Here is a 25,559-nt window from a genome sequence, read left to right on the forward strand (position 1 = left end):
TCTGGCTATGCCATTAAGCCTGTCATTACAAGGTGAAATGCAAATCATGTCCCGTTCTCTTAGCATTTTATTTTCCTTTATAGCAGTTAACATAAACCATGGGCAGATGTTTATGGCCTTACTGATACAAGTGCTCTTCCACGCTCTAGATTATAAGCTCCAAGAGCTCATTTAGACTTGTATCCACAGCACCAGAACATGAGGTGCTCATAGTATGAAACCATCACACAGTGAAGCATCTCTTTATCTCTGCTTCTGCTGCCTCTTGTGCCTACACTGATCCACATTCCTACATCCCCCAATGTCATCCTCTGGAAAATTTCCATTTTATTTCTAAGAGTAAGGTGCATTATGCTCCTTTTTCCCTAAGGGTTTCAAGGCACTCTACTTGAGGTCCCATAGCTTAAACAGTACTGAGCTCACTGGAAGGCCTTTTATATTTTGGGAAAGCTCCACAAAGTGACAGATTAGGTTCTTTTCATCCTTTGGAACCTTTGAGCCATCACAAGGCCTGCCGTATAATCAAACTAGTAAGCATGGGGATGACCTGAAAAGAAGACTAGAATCAGAATGGTGGACAGTATGATTTGTGGCTATGAGGTGCACAATGAATAGGAGCAGTTATTGCCACTACTTGTAATAAGTATATGCCTGATCTTCCTGTAAATGCCAAACTATCACTTAGTACTTTCAATAAGAATTTTTAGAGTGCCTATTCTGTAATGTATACAACAAGAAGATTTAAAATAATAAATTGGCTGGAGATTAGTTTCTCAAAGAACTTAGATATGAGATGAGATTAAAAATACAAATAGTTGGGCAGAAGAGATGACTCAGTAGTTAGGAACACTGACTATTCTTCCAGAGGACCTGGGCTTGATTCCTAGTACCAATATGGCAGCTCACAAAACCATCCAATAGCCTCACCTGGACTCTATGGGCACGGCATGAATGTAGTGCACAGATATAATGCAGGCAAAACACCCATACACATAAAATAAAAGTATAAATAGTTTCAGAACATGTCCTAAGTGATAGAAATATCTGACTGGGCTTCAGCCATAAACTAGAAGAGTATCACCCAGTCAGCCATAACCCAAAAACCTTTGGTCTTGAACTTTACCAGTAAAACCTCTTAGAATATGTTAACTGGTCTGCTGGCCATGAAATTAACTCACTCTGCCTTACCTATCAAGCTGGTGACCCAGCATTCCTACAGCCATGCCTAAATGAAATGCCAACTCTCAGTATTGTTCAAATGGTCCATGAAACATCTCCAAACATCTCCTATAAGTCCTGTGCTTGTAGTATTTACAGGTTCTCATGTTAGACCTTCATTTCTTTAAACTCTTTGTCCCTTTGCTCCTTGACCCTCTAGTTATTTATGGCCCCCTTTATATATAGATGAAGCTCTTGGTGGTTGTCTCATCTACATTAATAACAACTACATCTCAAACTAGTGGATGACTATACATTAACATTCCATCTTAATGTTTTGTATGTATATGTTTTGTGTATACATGGCCACCAAAAGGTAAGGAGTTGTTTTGTCCTTAATTCATTTTTTTCATAAATATTTTATGCATATTATTGACTTTGTACTGAAATGGTTCTGCAAAGCATTTTAGGTAGAATCCCTATTTAGCATCTTGCAGACCACAACATCCAGTAATAATGATTTTTCACAAAAAGGGGAACATACACTTTTTGTTACTTTGTTTTTAAAAGATCAATAGAGCATTTGTGCCTGTGCGAAAGAATAAAATAGTTCTTGCCTCATACTTTAGGTGTCTTTTTTAATAATAAAGGAGAATATGTCAAATATTGTTGCTTCTATACATATAATTTATAAATTTCTTAAAAGTTTAAATATACATAGGAAGAAAAATATCCAAAAATCAAGACTTGAGTTTAGATTCTAATTTGGCTATCTACTATGAAGGTCTGGCAGAATGTCGCTTCCTCTGTAGATATGTGCCAACGCCATTGTTAGACGTTGTGAGATGCCATGAGGTTCATGGGAGTCTGGACACAGGCTGACTACAATACACAGGTAAAGGCATTTTTTTCAACTCAAGAAACAGATTAGAGCATCAACCAACCATTCAGAGTAGATTTCAAAACATCACCACTGTACTGACTGAGCAGGTACAGGGCCTAACAAAGGTAAATGAGAGCTGTCTTTTTTCCCCCCAAAAAAATCACAGCTGGCAGAGAAATAGAAAAATTAACAATGATGACCCAGGTTGTAGCGTTAGATTACTTCAGCTAGTGTCTCAACTCCTCAACTTTCTAGCTATGGTACTTTGGGAAGGCTCTCTCTCAAAAACCTTAGTTTACATGTATATAAAGTAGGGATAAAGAGAGTACCTGTATCTACTAGAATTGTGGAAGGATCAACATTTGTAGCAATATTATTACTTACATAATTGCCAATAGTTGTACAGGCCTCAGATGTGAAGGACCTTTATGGTACATCAGTCTAACTGCTGAGACAAGGATCTGTCTCCTAACCACCCTCTGTATTAGCTAACTGGTTTGAGTGACATGTGTAGAGCTTGTACTTTCCTAAGACACTTGTAAATCATTAATAATAAGAATGAGGAGCTTCAAGAAAGATGGGCATCTTTCTGTTTTATAACATGGAAGAAAGACCCAGGGAGACTGTGTGGACCAAGCATTCTGCTAGGGAAGAAACACGAGGAGGCTCACATTCACACGGAGGCTACAATAAGTGTTACCTATCCAAGCCATGGTTTCTTTTCTCTCACCACTATCATTTTTGCCACAGTGCTTCCTTCAGAGTGTTGACACAATTTTTGATGGAAAAAGGAAACTGAAGCTCACTTGGGCTAAGATTAGGTTTTGTCCTTACTTCATTTGCTTATTCATTTATTCATTCACTTCAGGACATCAACTCATTTCTGTCTCACTCCAGAGTCTAGATTCTTAATCACTATACTCAAGGGCCTGCCCATGCTCATGAATGCAAAAAGGGAGCTGAAGACAAGGAAAATTAATCATTAACATTACGGAGACATCCAAATCTTTACAAGTGTTTCAAATGATTTCCAAGTGATTTAATAGCGTTAATATAAATAGTAAAAATAGGTACCATTTGTTGACTATTTACTGGGTGCCAAACACTTTATATGCATTTATATCAATTCATGTGAATGCCACTTGATGCAAACTATTATTGCATATATTCTCTCAACAACCCTTATGTGGGAAGCAACTCCTTCCTTATCACCCTTCTCCACTTATGGACCTCACTCTACAGACAAGCAAACTGAAGTGCAGAGAGGAACTTGATCAGCCACATTAATAACAGGTCATTTGCTACTCTTTGTGTTTCTAGTTTGGTAATAGGCCCCATGTGGCTCCAGACAAAACTCTTGGTGATCTCTTGGTATGCTCAGATTCAGCTCTCATTTTATTTTATCTTTTTCTACTTTTTTCAAAATCTATAGCCAGTGATAAGCTGCACCAACAATTCCTACACAAACAATTCCTAGTCTGCTTGGAAGCTATATTCACAGTGGACCTGAATGTCTCTGTAACTACATTATCCAATAAACTTTAATTGGCTAAATTAGTAAAAACAAGAAGTGTGTAACCCAGGCAGAAAAGGTTTATGTAAAGCTAATATTAGGACCTCTATCCCTCTTTTGTAGAGTGGGTTGTGCCATTTCAGGCACAGTTGCAGGGTTGGGGATGCAAAGAAACTAGAGAGATGAGTTCTGTTTCCTTGGACTTCAATTTCTGTGGGGGGCCTACCCATTTCTCTGTGGGAGGTCTGCTCCTGCTGTGGGATGGTCTGTATGTCAAATGCTCTGATTGGTCAATAAATAAAACACTGATTGGCCAGTGGCCAGGCAGGGAAGTATAGGCGGGACTAACAGAGAGGAGAACAGAGAAAACAGGAAGGTGGAGGGAGTCACTGCCAGCCGCTGCCATGACAAGAAGCATGTGAAGATGCCGGTAAGCCACGAGCCACGTGGCAAGGCATAGATTTATGGAAATGGATTAATTTAAGCTATAAGAACAGTTAGCAAGAAGCCTGCCACGGCCATACAGTTTGTAAGCAATATAAGTCTCTGTGTTTACTTGGTTGGGTCTGAGCGGCTGTGGGACTGGCAGGTGACAGAGATTTGTCCTGACTATGGGCAAGGCAGGAAAACTCTAGCTACATGCTCCCACTTTTTCCCCAGGGTACTCTTGAGGAAGGAGGAGGGAGAAATATTTAGATGGAAAGATAGAGGACAGAGAAACAGATAGAAATACAGGATAGCCTTGAGAGGGCCTGGATCAATATACACAGCCCCCTTCTGTATCTTCTAAAGGATCTTTTATAGGAATGCCAAGGGGTGGAGCAAAAGACTTTCCCCTAGCACAGCCAAGTGCAAACTCTTCCAATCACCTGGTAACCACACACGTGGTCAAGCAATCCTCTAATGTAGCCTTGCTGGGTAAAGCAAGCTCAGATATCACTAGGAAACCTTTGTGGGCCTCCACAAATTTCAAGTGAGGGCAAACAAATAATAAAGAACTAAAACACATGTAGATAATAGTAAGTAGTGTAAGAAAACTGCAGCAGAATGGGGGTGTGCATAGAATAAGGGAATGAGAGGAACTGTCTAGAAGTGAAAAGAGTTATAAGCAGGGGTCCTCCAGGCCAATGCCTGAGCCTGAAGAAATCTTCAGGATGGCCTGAAGATACAGGTTGAATAGATGATGTCAAGGATTCATCTGGGGATCTAAGAAGAAGAGCAAGAGAGCCCTAGGCTGGAGGTGATGAGAAAGAGTTGATGGTGATCCCAGGTTAGGTGTGAGAGTCAGGATGACTCTATAATGCTGGATGTTGTAAGCCACATTAGGAATTTAAGCCTTAGCTGTTCCACTAACTGTCCTACGGAGTTTCCAGTATTTATAGAGAAAGGCATTGGGGCCTAAAAGGTTATGTAACTTTCTCTGTCCTCTGAAACCTCACCACTTAACAGTGGGGTTTTCATGCTCCACAGTCTTACTACCAGATGAAAGCACAGGCTAATTAAAAGGAAAATTAAAATGATGGGCAAGGGAGTCCCATAGAGGAGTACATGGGCCTCTTACCATATTCCAGAATTAACTTTCAAACAGTAGTAAATGAGTAGAAGCCAAAGGAGAATTCAGGGAAGTAAATGCAGTCTTTAGCCCTCTGTGGCCTTTGTAATTTCATTGCCTCTCTTGAAACCCAGAGACACTGCTCAAGAACTGCTATCTCCTCCATTGCAGTAATGATGATTTAGAACTCACACATTCTGTATCCAATACCATTAGGCATGCTAAGAAAGCTCAGGAAAACAGGAACTTCTATTGCCTGGCAAATACAATGATGGTAAATATATCGATTTCAGCAAAGTCTAGTCCTTCTAAGAAAGAATTCTGTATTTAGCAAATCTGCCTAGGAGGACAAAGAAATTGTAGAATATCATAGATGATATTAATAACTGACCCCCAAACAGAAAGAACTTGGGAATATTTAAAATGCTGAGGTAATACATACATACTAGAAACTTGTAAGGGATGACCCCTGTAAGCTTATTGAACTTAGGGAAGAGTTACAAAAGCAATCTAGTAGCTAGGTGAGGAAGGTGTGCTATGGCATTAGACTGACTGCCTGTGTTCAAAGGCTGGATTCACATGAAGTGAATTCACTTAAGTACTTAGCACAATTCTCTACCCTAAAATGAAGCTATTACTATCATTAGTGCCATTATTGTAGAAATAGGCTCCAGACCTTACCTCAAGGATGGGGAGGTAAGCAACTAGTCAGAGAAATACTAGTGAACCGAGATGTCATGAACAAATTCAAGGGTGTAGGAGATTCAAGAGCATGTATCTAAAAAAAAAAAAAATCTTAACTGAGCAACAACTCTGGATTAGAAGCTGGTATCTAGGAATGCAAGAAAATTTTATGACACGGTTGGTCACTGCTCTGAAGGAGTTCACTGCAGCTTTCCTTTCAGTCATGTCTATTGTTGGATGAAATTCTCACAGAACTTCTGTTTTTATATAGCCTTTGGATTAGAATAATATACAACACATTTGGGGGATAAGACTATTCCAGAAGTAATAAGGGAATTGTGAGAAGCACTGGTCAATGTATAAATGCTGTAAGTAATTGAAGATAGGAACAGTGAGGGGGCAGTGGCTAGAGAGATCTAGAAGGGCTACAGTATCAGGAGATTGCTGGTAAGGTATCCCAATCATTGCAGCAGCTAGGTCTCCATCCATTCAGAGCAGGCATTCCACTTATCTAGTAAAAATGCTGCTGCTGTTCAAGAAATTGAAATATGACACAGAGATATGTAAACAAAGGTTGCATGAAATAAAATCTGTTTCATATAAGACAGGGCAATGTAGTGGATAAAGCATGAACTTAGGGGCACAAGGTCCTGTGATTACTATCTGTGAAATCATGGATAAGTTACTTACTCTAAAACAAATAAATGGTTGTAGTTAAGTGAAAGAAATAGAAATTAGATTACTATATCCTGTTTAAATTAGGTATAGGTCTATCACCAACAAAAACAATTTGATTCTAGAAAAATAAAATGCCTACAAAATAAAAGCAGAGTTGTCATTATTAGTCCATTTTATTCAAGGACGGCAAAACAGAATAGGCCATCCTTTGAGGGAAACTTTGTAGATTCCCATTTAAATCCATAGCCATCTCAGTTGTATATTTGCAAGAAGATCCAAGGATTTCACACAACCAGACATGTGTGATATTCAGAAATAGAACTCAAAACTTAACTCACAGCCACTGATTATATCCCAAACAGTGTGACAGGCAACAAGGACAACTATTATTTCACAGGTAATTAACCATGCGTGTTAAATGGTGTCAAAAGTCTTTCCACACTGTACTATTAAATAATACAGACTTTTAGACTTTTGCCCTGAAACCTCTAGACATTTATTCCAGGCCTTTCCAGCTTTCTCCTTTCATATCTTTAGCAGGAAAAGAATATTGATGTTTACCAGCTATCCAGAGTCATATCCCCTTACCTGACTCTCAACCAGTTACTGATTTTCACCAAACACCCTGCTTGCTCTCACATGTGTAGTCATGTCTAGTCTTTACTTCCCAGGAAGGCCTTTGTTTCTCACCTACCATCTTCATATACCCTAGACTACCCACATAACATAATCTCCTCCAGTCTATTCCATGTACACTACTGTCCTTTCATGACAGCATTTAGCGATGACCGAAAACTGCACTGTTTCATAGAACGACTAATTAGATTGCTATTTAGGCTCCCTCCAAGAATGGAAGCCTCATTTCCAGAATGACAACACACAAACTTCATACCACTTTACAACCCTTTGACCTTATTTTCCCTTTTAAAGTGGTAATATTTAGACAGATAAGTATGTCTTCTCTACATGGTGGGGAAGTCTTTGAGGACTTATCTACATTTCACCTTCATATCCTCAGGATACCTAAGGGAACATATTTCTTAGTTAACGTCTACTGAGTGAATAAATGATGTAATCCCTTGGTTAAACCTTGTTTAATAAATGATAAAACATTGTCCTTACTAGTTCTTCAGCCTTCTTAATCTTGACTTTATCAACACACTATCTCGATTCTTAAGAACACAAACATATTTGACCAGTAACATGGAAAAGTGAAGTGCCATTTTAACCACATTATTGTTGATTTTTAAAAAAGAGCTAGTTACTTGGTCACCAGGCTTAAAGGTTCTTTTTCTTCCCAGCCATTAATCTCTTAGTTGGTAGGGCTTTTGCAAAAAACCTACCAGTTTCTTCAGGAGAAGCAGAGAGTGAATACTACCTTAAAAACAAACAAACAAAAAATGGTACACTCTTCCAGAGTGCATCAATCTCTGCTTGCTGTGGGCACAAGCTATTTTTATCAGGTGATACTGTGATATTCCTTTTCAACACATGATATTCACTCTTTCAAGCTGTTCGGCACTGTTCTATTTGGTTTCATGTTACATCAATGAGACAGTTTGAGGGAAAAGGAAAAATGGGACAGGCTATATTTAGTAGCATCACTAAAACCCTAAATAAAAACTCTGAAATCTCCTAAGCTCCCTGGCTGCCCAATTTATATTCAGGACCCTACTTACCAGTCCACAATTAAGGCAAATGGGAAAAGCCTTTGTTCCAAGAGTATTTTTGCAAGAATCTTAATAATAGCAAGGCATTTTCAGTGTCTCTAAAATTTTTAGGGACTAAAGGACATAGACCAGTCAAATGACTACTCCATGTATTTTGTATTTTTAAAGTATTTTAGGATGCTAATTAACAGCTTATTTTACAATTTCTATGGATTAAAAATTGTATTTTAAGTGAACAATTACACATCTGGCTAAACATTTGGACATACTAAGGTCAAAATAGCTATGTGGTAGCTATGAAGACAAGAAACTGTTATACATAGAAGACTAAAGCTTCAGTGAGTTTAGACTGCAATATTAATGTTCCTGCGTGTTGCAGAGCAGGAAAGTAAATAGCATGCCCCTTGAAGATTCAGAAGAACAGTAGGCTTGTGAGGAAACCTTATTACTCAAATGCTTTCAATCAATATAAGCTTAGAGATATGCCTAGTACAGCATCTAGCATATTATAAAGGCCCTAATAACTCATAATATCATGTAGGACTTGGTAGTTACAAGCCAAACAACTTTGACATCTCAAAACCACCATACAGATATCAGTTTCTATTATCTCTTGAGGGAATATAAGAGTGTTGTGGTGGATCAGCTATAAAACTGGCCATGATATTGAGCCTGCCTTGTGTTCATGCCCTTCTGCAATGTGACTGCATTTTATTTCTACCAAAAACTGTGATCCTTTTCTTCATTCCTACTTTGGGACTGACCCTGTGGTGTCCTCTGAGCAATGGATGGCATAGAAATCTCATTGAGTCTGTTCTTTTTTATTTTCATTGTCTCTTGAAGCCCTGTTCAGGAGCTTTCATGTAAACAAGTACTGGAGTTGGAAAAAAAAAAGAAGGAAGGAAGACAGGAAGGGAGGGAAGGAAGGTGGGAGAAAAGAAGGAAAGATGGAAGGAAGGAAAGAAAGAAGGCAGGCCACACTCATACATGTGACAACCCATTCAAGATTAGCAGAGTCATCTATATGCCCCAGAGCTTAATGCAAATGAGTGAATAGTTCAGCTGACTTGTACACTCATGAGGAATAAAAAACACACTGTTTTAAACCACATTTTAGAGGGGTTACACAGCACCTGACTACCTTGCACTTGCCCATGAGCCTGGAATTGTGCTAATAAGCCCTTTACAGGAATCACTACATTCTCTTCTAACAATAATGTTGATGCAGTAAATATTATTATCTTCATCTTATCATCATTCTGAGGTGCACAGAGGTTAGAATAACCTGTTCCAGTGTTAACTAACAAACAGTGGGCTAAAACTGAAACCAGGCACTATAACTTCCCAAGGGCAGCTGGTTTAGGAAAGACATTTTCTTAACCCAACAAATAAGGGTCATTTCCTGTCTTCTCTAGGATACATACTTTCTTTGAACCTTTCCTATACTTCCAGTTGTTCCAACTTAAAGGGCCACTTCTGTAAATAATGGTAAGAGCAATTGTGACTTCATTTGTTGATACATTATGTCATTTGATACTTACAATAATGTCTGAGTGTTACAATATGACCTCTCTCTGACAGAAGAAAAAATAAATGGAGAGTGAATCTCAGGGAGACTATGTCCCTAGCCTGGGAGTAAGGAGCCTCTGCGTGCTCAGTGTCATATCTGATAACTCTAGAGGTTACACTATGAGCTGACAAATTTATATTCTGTACACGAATATTACAGCAACAATTTTCATCCACCCCAAGTTGAAGTTTCCCATGCCTTCTTCCAGCTTACTTGCCAATCAAATGTTCTACTTGGCAAACATATAACAAATATCTGTTTTATCTCTAGGTAGGTTTGGAACTGGCCCTTGAGGTTTCAAAGTAGTTAATTTCAAATTCTCTGCCATGAAGTAACTTAATCTATTGTGGATATAGGACTAAAACACACAAAAAAGATAAAGAACATATAAGCTTGTACCACACAATGATGTTTTTGTTAATGATGGACCACATTTAGGATGGTAGACTCCTATGACTGCAGTAGAGCTGAAAATTTTCTATGGCCTAGTGACAGTGTATAATATATATGTGTCTCTCTCTCTCTCTCTCTGTGTGTGTGTGTGTGTGTGTGTGTGTGTGTGTGTGTGTGTGTGTGTGTGTGTAGTGAAATGCAGGACTCATGTGTTTGTAGTGATATTGGTATAAATAAACCTACTATGTTGCTAGTCATACAAAACAGTGATACATTTATGTATAGTATATAATACTTGATAATGACCAAATGACTTTTTCTACCTATAGTATCCTTTTTCTTGTTATTTTAGAGACACTCTTAGAAGAAAATGTTTACTGCCAAACATTATGCCATATTACACTAAAAGCAGGTTGGTGATTCTTGAATTCCTTGGTTGTATTTTGATGCCACACTGAGTGACTGACATATACCAGCTAGGTTTGTTGCATAAGTATACTTGATGTTGACAGTGATGAAGCCACCTAACAACACAGTCCTCTAAGCATATCTCAATCTAATCAACACATATCTGAAATAAGAAATGAAATTTAGGAGGTTATTACTAATTGCCAAATGAATGGAATAAGCAGTTACATCCCCGAATTTGAAGGAGAAGTGAGAGAAGGATGTGTTTGTATCTGCCTGGCAAGGCTTTACATGGGAAGGTATCTGAGGGATGCGCAAGTAGGAGATTTCCTATGGGAACAGTCTTCTGTTGTTACAGGTATATGATTTTGTTATAGGTTGTCATGGTGATTGTATCTTAAAGACATCCATGCAGTAACTATTTAAATCTAGTATATTTGGACAAGGCCAATTTCTTATATATAGTCAAAAAGGATTCATCTGAAAGTTCTAAAATATCTAAAAATTGACAAGAGTTGATAGTTACATCTTAAAATTTTAAAGTAACCACCAGGTCATGCCAATCAACAAATCCAGAAAACAGACAGTCTCATACCAGTTCCATGGGGGAAGTGGAAGAAAAAAGATGGAAAAAAGGAAGCAATGCAAACTTTGCAAAATGCCAACAAAATATTGGAGACCGGTATTGTAGCACTTTGGAGGCCAAGGGGAAATCAGTGTGATTTCACTTGTAAAAATTCAATCAGTTTCATTTCCAGTTTATTTTCTTTCTATTTTCAATATTCAGGTAAGATCTCCTTGATCTGACACAATCTAACCTCTGAAGGGTACCTCTTGTCACCTAAATCCACCGTGTACCAAGTATAGCTTGCAGGGTCTGTGGTTCCTAGGCATAGCATTTTCACACACCCATGCTCCTGCTGACCTCCTTGACTCTTCATCGGATGTTCTTTCTACTGGATCTCTCATCTTCTCTCAGTAGTGTACTCAAGCCTGCTAACTCCCACTTCATCAGCTAATTTCTACTTTTTCTTCACCTTTTGGTGTAAAAGTCATTTCAAGATGAAAAGAGGAAAAACAGGAATCCTGGAAGGTGATTATCACCATAACTGAGGAAAATGGTTAGTGGCCTGAGTTGAAAGGAATCAGTTATTCCAGCTACAATACAGGGTTCTAATTGATACCCACATTGAGAAGTCTCAGAAGAGAAAGGTTATGTGATAAAGAATAAAATAATTCTATCACTAAGACTCCGAGTCACAATGCTATGGGATCCTCATGTAAACAGATGCATAAGGTCAAGCCTAACTAATGACTTTGAAGAAGAAAGCATCTGACATCAGGAGATAGGAAAGATGCCAACAGACCCCAAGTAGTAGGAAGGAAAAAGATTCAATGCTTTTGGTAATGGGATGGTTAGCCAGAGAGATGAGTTCTGCAAAGTGTGTCAGTTTGGATGCTGTTATCCATATACTGATCTGGAGACAGTGGTCAGAGGACATTAACAAGCCAGCAGTCACATCATGTAGGTGCTCTCAACACTGACAGTCACACAACGGAAAGGTACGTATAGCATTAAAAGAGCAAGCAGAACAACAGCAGACAAGAGTCAGGATGTTATGATAAAGAAAAGCAAAGGCAAAGATGTAAGAAAAGGACACATATAATATTAGTAATCATACTCATCATTTACAAATGGTTTATGGAAGTACTAAGCATATGCTAATGACATGTTTTGTTTCAAGAACAAAAAAGGCCTTTGAGGACACCCAGGGAAATCTAGGAAGGAAGCACAGCTGACAGCATGCCCTTTGGTAAATAGAACACACACATTGAAGTTAATGACAACCATTTAAAGGCCCAGACCTAAGATGTAAGAACAAGAAGGGTCTTGAGGACATTCAGGATGTATTGTTTAAGACCCAATAATCCTGCCAGAATGAAAGCTCCGTATTAAACATACTGTACTTTTTGTATATCACTATGTGACTATTACTCAGCACTATGCTTGATACATGGAAGGCACCCCATAAATATATTAGTAGACTTAATAAACAGATGTACGCATCTGGTGTGTGTATGTATCAATAAAAATATCAGTTGATGAAAAGCATTTGTCCCTGTTTGAACCAAGATTTTTAAAGGGGCAGGAAAACATCACTGAACTCAAGTCTGCCAATGACAGGGAGAAATAACATCAGATGTTCTCAAGAAAAAGTTAAAAATATATTTGCCCTCATTACCCCTCCTTCTATGTATTTACTTCTAAATCTCTCTTCTGTTCATACTTTGGAAACATCTAAGTTAGTATATAAACAGGCTAATTAAATCATTTCCCTTCACAGATTCAAAAACACTTCTTAGACTTCTTCAGTTAGCCAGCATGAAGCAGCCACCAGGCTCACAGATAACCCAGGGATAGGTGGACACACATCCAACTAAGGAGGTGTGGATGCTAGTCCTGAGGTTACTATGAAAATACAGAGCAGTCATTCCCAGCTGACTTTTCAAGAGGCCAGAGAATATAACGGGCAGCCCAGATGGGTGTGATGAAATCACTGGGGTGGGGTGGGGTAGCAGTCCATGCCAGGAATGGAGGAAATAGGAAATTACTTAAATTAGCACCCCCTCACCCAACCCCAACTCTCAGGACATCCCCCTCACTTTTGCTTAGAGCACAAATTGAAACTATCTCCAGTAACTCCTTGGCTTCTCCAGACTTGGATCTTTGAGAAGAGAAGCTATATATTATTATATGGACTCAAGCAGAATTCCTGGAATAGAAAGGATACATAATTGGATGAAAAAGAATTTTAGAATGGGAAGGTAACATACCATTATAGTTAAGAACATGATAAAGAAGACAGAATCTGATTTGGCTGAAAGGTCTCCAACTACTGTTCTAAGCCTTGCTTTCCACATTTACAAAAGGAGATATTAATGGTCTTTAACTTTGGCAGTGGTGTCTTCCCAGAAGCAGAACCTGGGGTGATTAGTAGTCAAGGAGATTTATTATTTGATTGAGAAAATACAAGCAAAGAGGAATAGAAGTTGAGAGGAGTAGTCTCAGACAACAACACAGATCATATATAAGCATGGCCAACCCTGTGAAGAGTTAGGGAACAAAGATTCCTCATGAAAAGTGTCTCTACACTGCAGCCAGAACATAGCATATCATATCCAAACCCTGCTCAGTCACTGACTGTGGCTGCCCAATAAGCATAGCCTGCCCAGAAAGGAGTCTAGATGCTTGCTGTTGAAGATGCTCAAAATAAACAAAAAATTAGCAAAGAAATTGGTCACCATCAAGTTTGGCCAAAATTCAAATTTTGAAATGTAAAATGGTACATAACTTTATGAATAAAAAAAACCCTATTATTTGAAACATCTTCTCCAGCACTTTCAGTCACTTACATTTAGGCCGAGCATCACATGGACTCAACTCTAAATAATCTATCCTGTTTAACTTGGCTTTCTTATTTGAGGACTGAAATTCTAATCTCAAGAGATACCAAGGGAGACTAAGGTTTCTCCTGTATTGAGTGAATATTTTAATGCACAGAGCTATTTTCTGCTGGTAAGTAAACTTGTGTTTATATTTCCCCTCTCCAATAAGAGAAACAGGGAACATTACCTTGAATGAGGTGTACAAATCCTGTTTGAGTGCTCGAAGAGAGTCTCTGAGAGAGCTTGGTGCAATCACTCTTCACGTGACAAAGCAAGTTTGGGGAAGTTGGCTCTGGACTCACAAGGTGTAGTGACAGGATTTCACTGTGCCACCAGACTTCTGCAACCTGCTTTAAGATGTAGCAAATGATGGTAGGGGGGAGTACTCTGGCAGGTGAATCAGAAAGTGGCAGTAGTTAGGACCCCATCTTGCACATTTTCAGTGGAAGACTGCCCAGGCCCACCTCCACATCATCACAGCAGCCACCTCTGCTTTACAAAGTCCTTAGTCATTCCTCTGGATCGTGGTTCTGAATCCACCCACGTGCACCTTGCGGCTTAGTTGTAAAGGGCAACATGGTTCAAGAGTCCTGAGAGGGATATGCTGGCATACCCTGAGCTGATGAGGTGAGAAATGGTCACACCTGTTCTCATTTATGTACTTTGAGAAAGCAGTGCAGCTTCGACCCTAAGTCAAGTTTTTGAAATATAGAGGGTCAGGTATCTAAATGGCATTTTTTGGTGACACATGAAAAGGGCAGACCAAACTCTCCTCAGAACTCCAAGATTCTAGGATCTATATAAAGAGATTTGAAAACTTTTTCTATTTTTAACTGTTAGAGTGTAATCTTTTAGAAATTGAGGTAAAATTTGTATTATCTAACATTAACTGTTTTAAAGTGAACAATTCAATGGAAGTTCATATGCTCACATCACTGCACAGCCACCATCTTTATCTAGTTCCAAAACACTTGCCTCACTCCAAAAGTAAAACCACTTATTCATCAAGCAGTTTCTCCCAATTCTCTCTTTTCTCCCCATGACAAATACCAATCTGCCTCTGGCTGTATGGATTTATCCAGGATATATATGTGTTTGTGTGTGTGTGTGTGTGTGTGTGTGTGTGTGTGTGTGTGTGTGTGTGTGTAACACCTGTGACCCTTTACATCTAGCTCTTGTCACTTCACTTGTCTTGGAGATTCATCCCTTCTATAGAACACATCATCAGAACTCCATTCTTTTTTTTTTTTGTCACTGAGTAACACCATAATTTGTTTATCTATTCATCCATTGATAGTCATTTAGGTTGTTTTCAATTTGACTTTTGCAAGTAGTGCTGCTGTGAACAGGTTGTACCTGTACTCAAATACTGTTGTGAATTCTTTTGAATATATACCTAGGAGTAGTATTACATAGATCATATGATAATATTGTATTTATGCTGTGAGGAACTGAGAAACTTAACTACAGTGACTACATTGTTATACATTCCAATTATCACATGAGGGTTTCTACATCTTCACCAATACTTGTTTTTATTTGTTTAGTTTTTAAAATCATTACAGCTCTGTTAGTGGATATGAAGTTATATCTCACTATAGTTTTGATTTGCATTTCTCTATGATTTATGGCATTGAATATTTTTCTAATGTCCTTTTTTTGTCTATTTTTTAAAAAGACATTTTAAAATAACAAGCAGAGATCCAAATTTAAGATAAAATTCAGTTGCATGTTAGGCTTCAAAATACAAATAATTCAACATGCCAGCTGGACTGATACTTTCCATGAACTTCATTGCATTCATACACATAAGGCAATAAGAACCAAGCACAAGTTATTCCTAAGTTTTACTTCAGTTCATTTTCCCAGTGGTGACTGAAAAACACATTAACATTCCAGAAATGTTATCTGAGAATCAGAGAAATATGATGCGAAAGAAAATGTAAGTTCCATAAGGGCAAGACCAATAATTACAGGAATAGGGTTCACTATATGGACCCAGAAAATAGAACTGCAGACAGGAAGGCAGAAGATTGGATCTAGGATAATTCTTCAGGATTCTTCTGCCTAGGGCTGGGTGAATGGTGATGAGATTAGCTAGGATATTGAACTCAGGAACAAGAACATAGTAATAAAGGAATTGACTCGGAATTATTATTAATTCAGAGTTCCATTTTTACTTCTTTTTATTCTTTCATTTTTATGCTTCCTATGTGGAAAATTGTAAGAGGAAAGATGAAAAGATGATACACAAAAAAAGGTAATAAAGTTGCTACTTCTGAGCATTTCTTGCATTTCAGTGTTTGGCTTGTCTTCTTTTATATCCTATCTTGCCCTTATCTCTGATGGATGTCAGTCCAGTACTGTCTGGTTTTCTGTGGTTATGATGACAGTGTTTACATGCTGCTTATCTAAGTTCGGCTGGCAAATTTGTTAAGCTCGTACTCTGGCTTATGAATTAGAATAAGCTGTCTACTGCACAAAATTAGCTATGGAAGCAGACTGTGGTGCACCGTGACTCCTATCTCATGCCGCTTTGTGATTAGGGGGCAAACCACTGACTTGTGCTTCACTCTGAGCTCTCTCCCTTTACAGCCTCTGATTTTTCCGTTTGAAACATTAGCGAAGAAAAGTAAGCTCTCTTCAGTTTGGTAAAAATGTGTTTTCATCTGTTTAAATTAATTATAAGAAACTATACCTCTGCATAATTTATATCCCTAAAAATAAGTAACATTTCTGAAGGTGAAAGAACTATTTCAATGTATAAGATTGTTTCACAAGTTCACAGGTTTCTTAACCTCTGTTCTTCTGCCATACATCCTTAAACAACATAGTAATTCTACCCAAATTATAGGATAGTGCACTAGTTGTTTTTTGGTTAACATGACACAAACTGAGAAACACCTGGGAAGAGGGAACTTACCTGAGAAAATGCCTCTGGCCTACAAGCATGTCTATGGGGGCATTTCCTTGACTAATGAAGGCCCAAGCACACTGTGGGTGTTGCTACTTCTGGGCACGTGGTCCTGGGGTCTATAAGAAAGTAAATCTCATTCATTGCTCAGTCACTGGGCGATCCCTGTGTCTTTCCTAGGGTCCTCTTTACTAGCTAGCCCCCCTGGAGCTGTGAGTCTAAATGACTCCTAATTCTGCATCCCCGCTTCTCTTTTGGAGAGGTGTCATGCTTCATTTGGGGCGGTGTAGTAAATGACAACCATAAAGAGTCCCAACTCTTTACGAAAAGGCTTCTATACTAATACAAAATACAAAATACAAATAAATAACATTTCATGTAACATACTTTTATATAGGATATAAAATGATATACTTTTGAATTAGGGTAGCAAGGTTTTTTCCAATAGTATCTATCAGTTGGGACATGTTTCTTTGTGGAATAATCAAACCTGATTATGCCTATGAGTAACCAAAACAGGATTCAAGCCCATACCCTGTCATTTACCACACGTCAATTCTTGGACAAATTGGCCAACTTCTGTAGGTTGTCATTTTTAAGAAGCTATGAGTTAGGATTTCAACAATAAAGAGAAGGCACATTCCAAAAGTGACTTTGAACAATATTTAGTGAAGAAAAGTCAAGGAGAGATGATGAAAGACATTGGGGCTGAGAACAGGGGAGACTTTGAGCAAATCAAAGAGAAAGGCTATACTGTAGGTTGGACAGGGGTGTGGCCTCTATGCATTGTATTAACCAAACCAGATGCCAGCCAGCAAGGAAGCACTCGCCGCCTCTTTCTATAAACATTTGTTTTTCTTATATTTCAGATACCCCAATAATGGATAGGCTGAATCCAGAAACAGGAGAACACAGGAGCTCAATGGCAGTCTATGATGAAGAAAAAACTGAGACAAGGCCTTGTGGGCAAGTGCAATATACTATGCCCCAAACTTAGTGGCCACCTTTTTCTCACATAGATTTGTTATAAGGCTCAAATGAAATAATATATGTGAAAATACACTGCAAATTTAAAACAAAATGTGCAAACATAACCATTATGGGATCTATAATAAACAAGAATGAGTAATGATACAAGACTCTTACTGTAGACAGATCTCCAGTCTTCCAGGATTTTGTTTTGTTTTTGTTTTTCCTTTTTGGTCAAAAATTAAAATCTAAGGACAATAGTCAAATAGAAAAGGAAATTTTCCAGTACCAAACGGTCTGAGTCCAAGTGATGAAGTAGTTCCTCCAACGTGTAGAAATAACAGAGGTCAGGCAGGAATGAGAAGTCTATTTCTTTTGTGGTCCAGAACCAGTTTTTCTATAAACACCAATTTACTTGCATTTTTTAAAAACAATTATTGGCAGAGAAACAGTATATTCTTAATATTTAAATAAGCTAAGTATCGATTTAGTCATTGGTAGACAATATTTTTAGCAAAATTTTATTTAGCACAGAAGCCTTATAATCAAATTTAGAATCACTTTTTAGCCTTCTTGCTCACTGCTTTTTGGTCATAATGACTTTCCTGCCTTTCCTGGAATCACTGCTGCCTGAAAACTTAGGCTTTCCCTCTGCTCATTTCCCAGAGATCCAGTCACATAGCTAACTTTAACACTCTCACTCAATTCTATTTAAATGTCATTGTCTCAATGAATCTCTGTTCAGGATTGCAATCTCCTATTGAGTCCTTGACTTTCTTGTTCTAGTGTACCTTTCCGTTCCCTAGCATTTGTAACATTCTAACATGCTATGCACCGTACTTCATGATTATATAGTTACTTTTAATGTCTGTCTCCCACACTAAGCACTCAATACATACTCATTGGTTCAATCAGTCCATTACCTAGTCAGATATATGAAGTGGTTTCAGAAGGCTCAAGAACTTTAGCAAGTTTGTGTCAATGTGAATATCAAAGACCCCTAAAGGAAAGTTATTTTGATATTATATTTTAAATATCATAGCCTCATCCGAACTTTAGTTTGTTCCTAAATTTTTACTTATAGGTGAAACCTCATGTGATGACTAATCCTCACTATAATTACATGTAAAAGCACCAGCATTCTATTAAAGGAAACACAAGATTAAGCATAAATCAGTAGCATAGACCATAACAGTTTGCAATTGGGACTGGAGAGCTGGCTCAGCAATTTAGAACATTTTTTTGCTTTTCCAGAGGACCAGGGTTCAAGTCTCTGTACTCACCTAACAGACAATAACCTTTTGTAACTCTGGTTTCAGAGGAGTTGAAACCCTCTTCTGGCCTTCAAAGGCACGAGGCATTCAAATGTTGCACAGATATAGATGCAGGCAAAACACCAATGTACATAAAATGATAAACTTAAAAAAATAATAAGGGTTTGCAATTAACATACTGTGCATAACTGTAAACACTATAATTTTACTAATAAAATGTAAAAATTCTTCAAGCAATTAGGTACTATGTGGCAACTACAGTGTCAACACTAGCCACTTTGCCAGTTGCTCAGAGGCTATGCCAATGAACCTAAACTGGTCATAACACACATAAATGCATTTGGGAGTTATTTTTACAGAAGTAAGAGAAGTTTAGAGTTCTTCTACATTATTTTCCTAGACAAAATATTATATTCTGGTGCATGAACATGTTGAGTTTGAACATTGAGATTGAAACTGTAGGCAGTTTAGGTGCCTCTGCATAAAACACCGTGAGCTGCTTTGAGTGAACAAAGTTTGCTTGTGTACCAACCAAAACGGTTCATAAACTCATGGCTTGGGCTGTAGAAACAAAACACTAAAGGATTAACATGATTATTTTGTTGCAGAGATAAGTGGAAAGTCAAATTAAGAGCTCACATGACAACTTGATATGAAACTATCAAAAAGCAATTGGTTTCTTTCTAGAAAGTCTAACCTTCTACCTGTCACTACATGGCCAGAAAGATTATGAAGGCACTGTATGACCATCTTTCTCTGTCAGTGAAGGACGTGATTGTTAATGGGCTTTGTCACAGATTGAACTCAGTTTGGACAATGGCCCTACCTCTGCTTCAGTTGTAACTGGTGTCATATATAAAAGTGTGTCTCTGTGTGTGTGTGTGTGTGTATGTGTGTGTGTGTGTGTGTGTGTGTGTGTGTGTGTGTGTGTGTATGCATACTTTGGTACATGATAAGTGTTTTAGGGTTTTTCACTGTAGCAACAAACCACAACATTTAAATTAAAATTGAATTGCTCCAAAACTAGAATCAATATGTGACCTATTTTATATATTACATGCTGAACTATTTCAAAAGAGCCAATTTAGCTTTTTAGTAAATACTTGTATCGTGCGTAGTAGGCAACTGTGTCCCTCAGAAATTCACATGTAGAGTAAATATAACCTCCAATCACTTAGAATGTGACTGGACTTTGAAATAATAGCCTTTAAAGAAATCAAAAGATGAAATGAGTCATCTATATGGGCCCTAATCAAATAAGATGTATTTAAAAAAATGTGGAGATGAGCTATAAGTAGAAGAGAGACTTATGGAGAGACAAAGAAGATGATCATCCAGAGCCCTAGGAAAGAAGCCTCCTAAAAACTCTGTAACACCATGATCTTGAACTTCTGGCAACCAGAACTATGTGGAGATGAATTGCTTTCTTAAACCACTCATTGTAAGGTATTTGTTATGGCACCTAGAGACCTGGAGACCTTAGTCCATTCATAAAAGGATGAACATTCTCTTAGGACTTCAGTTCTTAATCCTAAATCACAAGAAAGAATCAATGATAGTGGCTGTCTCAGTTATGAAATACCATGGGTGAATAAGTAATTCTACAGTGAGCAAAATTTCCAGACATGGAGGTTTGCTTTTTAACAAACCAATATTCATATTTTAATTCTATAAGGTAGGCTTTTTCTAATACACACTGTTATTCAACATTTTTCCTTTTAGATAGTTTCTATCATAATTTAATGTTTTTAAAAGAGTAGATTAGATATTTCCAACAAATTTGGCAGTAACTTCTTAGTGCTTTTATTTACTGCTTCTACTTAAGATTTAATGTATGGTATTCTAATTAATTCTCAGATCAACTTTGTAAGATCTGTATTATACCCAACTTTATGTCCCAGTTTATGAATAGACTATGGAAAAAGAAAAAAAAATAGAGGACCAAGGTATTAATTATGCGAAGTCCTATAACCACTGAGTGATGGATGATATCAGACCTGTACCTGGAACATCTGAGTCAGAATCCCCTATTCAAATGTATAGCCTCTACGTAAATGTTAGGAAGCAGTCTGTTGCTTGTAATCTGGAGATTACAAACCCACACCAGATTGCAGGCCACACTGGGTGAGGACACCTGTCTCAAAACCAAACAATCAAACTATAAAGAGGGCTGGAGTTGAATGTAGCTGAGTGGTTGGTAGAGTGAATGAGGTGGCACCTTCAAACCACCAGTACTGCCAACAAACACATAAAAACTCCTAAGGGGTCTCTGTTAACCTCAAACACACACTAAGAAGAGGAATTATAGGCCTGCTGATATAACTCATAACCCCACCTTGACTAAAATCCACACCAGAGTACCTTATCTTAACAAGCAAGCAATCCAGGCTAACACAAAAGGTAACTAAAGAGGATTACTTAAAGAGTTCTCTAAATGAAAGCCAGCATGTAAATCCCTGGTATATTTCTTGAGTAGTTAGGAGATGGGGGAAATCCTCTATAGAAATAGGTGGGTCACAACCTTATCAGTCCCAAGGGATTTTGTTAAGTGCTTTGAAAACTGAGTAGAGTTCAACAGTGGCACTGACCACCCTGCCAGAAAACTACCAGGTACGAGGCTGTGAGCTTTGTACTGCCATTTTGTTAAAGAAGCAAAAAGCGAAACATCTGGATTGAACCTTTTGATTCCTCGTTATATTAATTTTATTCAGTGTTTTAAATTCAACCCACTCACATTTACAAAACACTTCACACAGACTACTTCCTCATGAATGGAGCTCCATTCACGTCTCACCTAAAACATCAAACTTATTCTGAAATGACTGAGGTTAAAGCTTGTTCAGTGTCAATTTGCAGGTATTATAAAATATGAAAAACCAGGCACACGAATGCAGGAGGGTAATGCGAGGGCAATGCTTCACAAAAATCAAGGCAGCTAGGGTAAGGAACTCGGATGGGCTTTCAGGAATCCATCATGCTCACGACAAACCATTGTGGAGGCGGGCATTTAAGCCCTCAGAGGGAAGATTTTATGAGAATTAATGCCCATGAGCAGTATCCGCTAACAGCTTGGGAATCAATATGACTCATTTCTCCCCAAACCTGGAACTGCTTTCTAGAAGTCCCCCTCCCCTCCCCTCGCCCCCCCCCCCCCAGCCCCTGGCCTTCCCAAGTCCCTTAACATATGTTGGGGGAGGGGGAGGCTGTGTCGCTTTAGCAGGTTCACGACTTCAGAACGGGCGTTTACTAAATCTTAAATGTCTGACAACCTCCAGTCCAAAGAGAGACAATTATAATACACTGATTCCCTACCCCGCACCTGAGCCTCTCTTTTCCCCTTAAACGGAGCACTGCTTTGGGCAACAGAAGTGCCCACTCCGTCTTATCTAGAAACACAAGTCCCGGGGCTGTAGCGGTTGTAATCTGGAAGGGCACTCAGAGGGTGCATGCCTCCCCGTGTGACAATTAACGAGTCACAAAGACCGAGGTCCCCCTGAGAACCCGCGCTCAAGCGCCCTGCACCTTGGGGCCGGACTTTTTGGCGCCACCAGTTTAGCAAAGCCACCCTGTGGCGGGGAGTGGCGCTAGTCGCTGCCGGGTCTTCTGTCTGGGGACCAGGTGAGGGGATGCACCCACTCAGATTTCAGTGGTCCTCTCTTGCGGAAGTCGAGGGGGACAGTGGGGCGTGGCCCGGAGCCCTTGGAACGGAGTTGGCAGAGACTCCCCGGGGCTGAGAATGGGGTCAGGGATGCGCGGTCCACAGGCCGGCGGCGACCACGTGGCCGGCGGGCGCGGGCGCTGGTGACGGCGGGTGGGCGGGGCGTTGGGGGCGCGCTGCGGGCGATCAGGCTCTGCTACCTGGTTCTGGAGCCGCATCTTCGCGGAGGCGGGGTCCGGAGGGCGGCGGTGGAGGCCAGACGGGCGCCGCGGGCCCGGAGGACCTCGGCCGAGTCACTTCGCGCTGGGTCCCGCGCCGCTCACTCCTCCGCCCGCTACGCAATCCCTGTCGCTGCCTCTAGGGGGCGCTGGACGGGGAGGCGGAGGACCCACCCAGAGACTGGTTTCCTTTAAGGTTAAGGGGCTGGGCGTGAAGTGTTTGTATCCTTAGAAAGCTAAAGGACCAAGTTTTCAATACTGCAGCTTAGGCTGTGTTTGAATTTTAAGTGCGGTAGTTTCCTTAGGGTTTAAGTACATCAACACCATTTAGACAAACTTTGACAAGATACTGTGACAGGCCTTGTGTATATGTGACTTAATTGAGACGCTTAGAAAAACAAAACCCTCTCTGTGACAAGGATTGTAGATACCTTAAGTGGATGCTTCAAGCAATGTTAGGCTGTTGTAAAGTGAGGAATGGGAATGACTGACATCAGTAACCCAATACACTAACCCCCGCCCAATAAAATGACCAAGACTTTTGTGCACTGTGGTTTCAGGTAAAGTTGTTTGTTAGCAACCCTTCAGTTATTCTGTGCCCTACTATACCATACCAGAGGTTTGAATAATTCAGCATTACTAGCGCCATGATAGGTAAGGGGATGGATGTCAAATCGGCCCTCCCTGATTATTTTAAAATCATCACTCCCAGGATTCAGACACTCACACTTGGACTGAGGAGAATACTCACTACTGCATAAAAAAAATACAGAAAAACAAAACCGCAGTTCTTAGTCACACACAAATTAAAATACAGAAACTGACAGGTGTGAGGTAGACTATCTGGACTAAGGTAAGCTTAGTGTGAAGTTAGAACAGAACACTGGTCTTTAGAGATGAAGGCTCTGAGGCTGAGATACTTACTATGGGCCCCTTAGGATTCTGGGGGCAATACTCCTATTGCTTTGCTTTATAGTTCTCAGCATTCTCACTCACACTTGCCCTATTCCAAGGAGTTTAGCTTTAAAATGACCCCCCCCAAAAAAAACTAAAGACAGGTTATTATGTTGTAAAAGGACTAAGGAGTAATAATGAAACAAATTTTAAGTTGGTTTTTATTATAATAACATTTATTATTAAAACACACATTAACTGTATTTTCCATCATATCTCTTTCAAGTTTTAGATGATTACATCTAAACTGAACAACCACTACTAGTTTTAAGAGCTGCTTTTTAATACAAGAGTGTGGTTCTTTAAGCAAATGGAGATATACCAACTCAGAAATCTGCTAGTGCATATCCTTTGACTCACAATTTTCACTCTTATAAATTTGAGGAAATAACCATTAATGCACCCAAATGATTTGGCCCTGTGATTGCTTACTGCCATAGGCTTTGAAATATGGAAAGAAAACTACAAAAGCCTGACTAGTCAGTTAGCAAAGGAGATTGATCACTCACACGATAGAGTATTCTAGGGACATTAAAGATGATACAGTCAATGAATATTTATCAACATGGAAAGATGTATTTTATAGTAAGAAACACAGATGACAAAATTGCATACTTAGAAGAATTCCTTATTTGAAAGAGCAACTGGTTATTTTGGAAAGGGGAATTTTTACTTATCTATAAAGAAACAATTGTAAATGTTAAGTATTTATTTTTAATTAAAACAAATTTGTCTTGTACTACTAACTGAATATTATGAAAATGACTATAAAAAGCCTTTTGGCAAGCTACAGGCAAAGTCTTGGTGTGGTTCATAGAGTAAAGAGCATGGTCTCAGGTGGACATTGTGGTTAGAGCATCAGCCAAACATAGGTTCAAATCTGAGCTATGCCCTCTTTAGAGTATGTCATCTTGAATAAGCTATTTTTTCTAAAGACTAATATTAGTAGTAATAGTAATAGTGAACATTAATTAAAAATTTGCTTTGTGCTAAGTGATGATGCTAAATACTCTGTATCATCTCATTCCATCAACAGCTAATGAGAAAAAGGTCTTAAGGATGGAAATTAAATAACTTGCCTAAGTTTTCACATCAAGATAAAATACATCTGTGTGATTGTGAGGATTAAACACAAGGGGACAATTTTAAGCACATTTAAACTGCCAAGTATATATATGAAGAAGTTGCATATTTTTTATGATTTAGATGCAACTCTTGTAGTATGTATTTTGGATAATCATTTTATTGTTCAAATCATCTGCCCAGAGAATCTGATTTGGCCATTTGTTGTGGGATGTGAGATGCTGGGCTCTAAAGTCTGTCTTGGTTTGAATTCAAACTCTGGCTTTTATATGTCTGTGATTTAGAATAAGCTATATAGCCTTTTCTTTTTCCATAAGTTTTCTCTATAAAGTTATATCAAAATGGGTTCTGAGGATTTAATGAGTTAATATATAGAAAATAGGAAGAACAGTATACTTAGAAAATAGGAAGCCTAGTATACTTAGAGTTTTAAGGTGATTTCAGGTTTAGAATTTTAAACTTCTTGTCACTCTCTAACAAAGATTTTCATGCACATTTTTTATGTGGATATGAAAATCAATAGGTTATGCAAA

General features: G+C 38.7%; 1 protein-coding gene across 2 annotated transcripts in view; it reads right to left on the reverse strand.

The window, feature by feature from the left end:
* Positions 1-23,082, reverse strand: part of Elavl4 (ELAV like RNA binding protein 4) — a 137,764-nt gene extending 114,682 nt beyond the window's left edge. Inside the window, exon 1 of one of the 2 annotated variants that reach the window (XM_028889091.1) lies at positions 22,972-23,082. In XM_028889091.1, the coding sequence (XP_028744924.1) occupies positions 22,972-22,989 (18 nt within the window). In that variant the 5' untranslated portion in view covers positions 22,990-23,082. The remainder of the gene's footprint in view (positions 1-22,971) is intronic. The other variant, XM_028889028.2, reaches the window with a different exon arrangement.
* Positions 23,083-25,559: the final 2,477 nt, after the last annotated feature.

This window comes from Peromyscus leucopus, chromosome 2 (assembly GCF_004664715.2).
Source record: "Peromyscus leucopus breed LL Stock chromosome 2, UCI_PerLeu_2.1, whole genome shotgun sequence".
Classification (NCBI taxonomy): Eukaryota; Metazoa; Chordata; class Mammalia; order Rodentia; family Cricetidae; genus Peromyscus; species Peromyscus leucopus.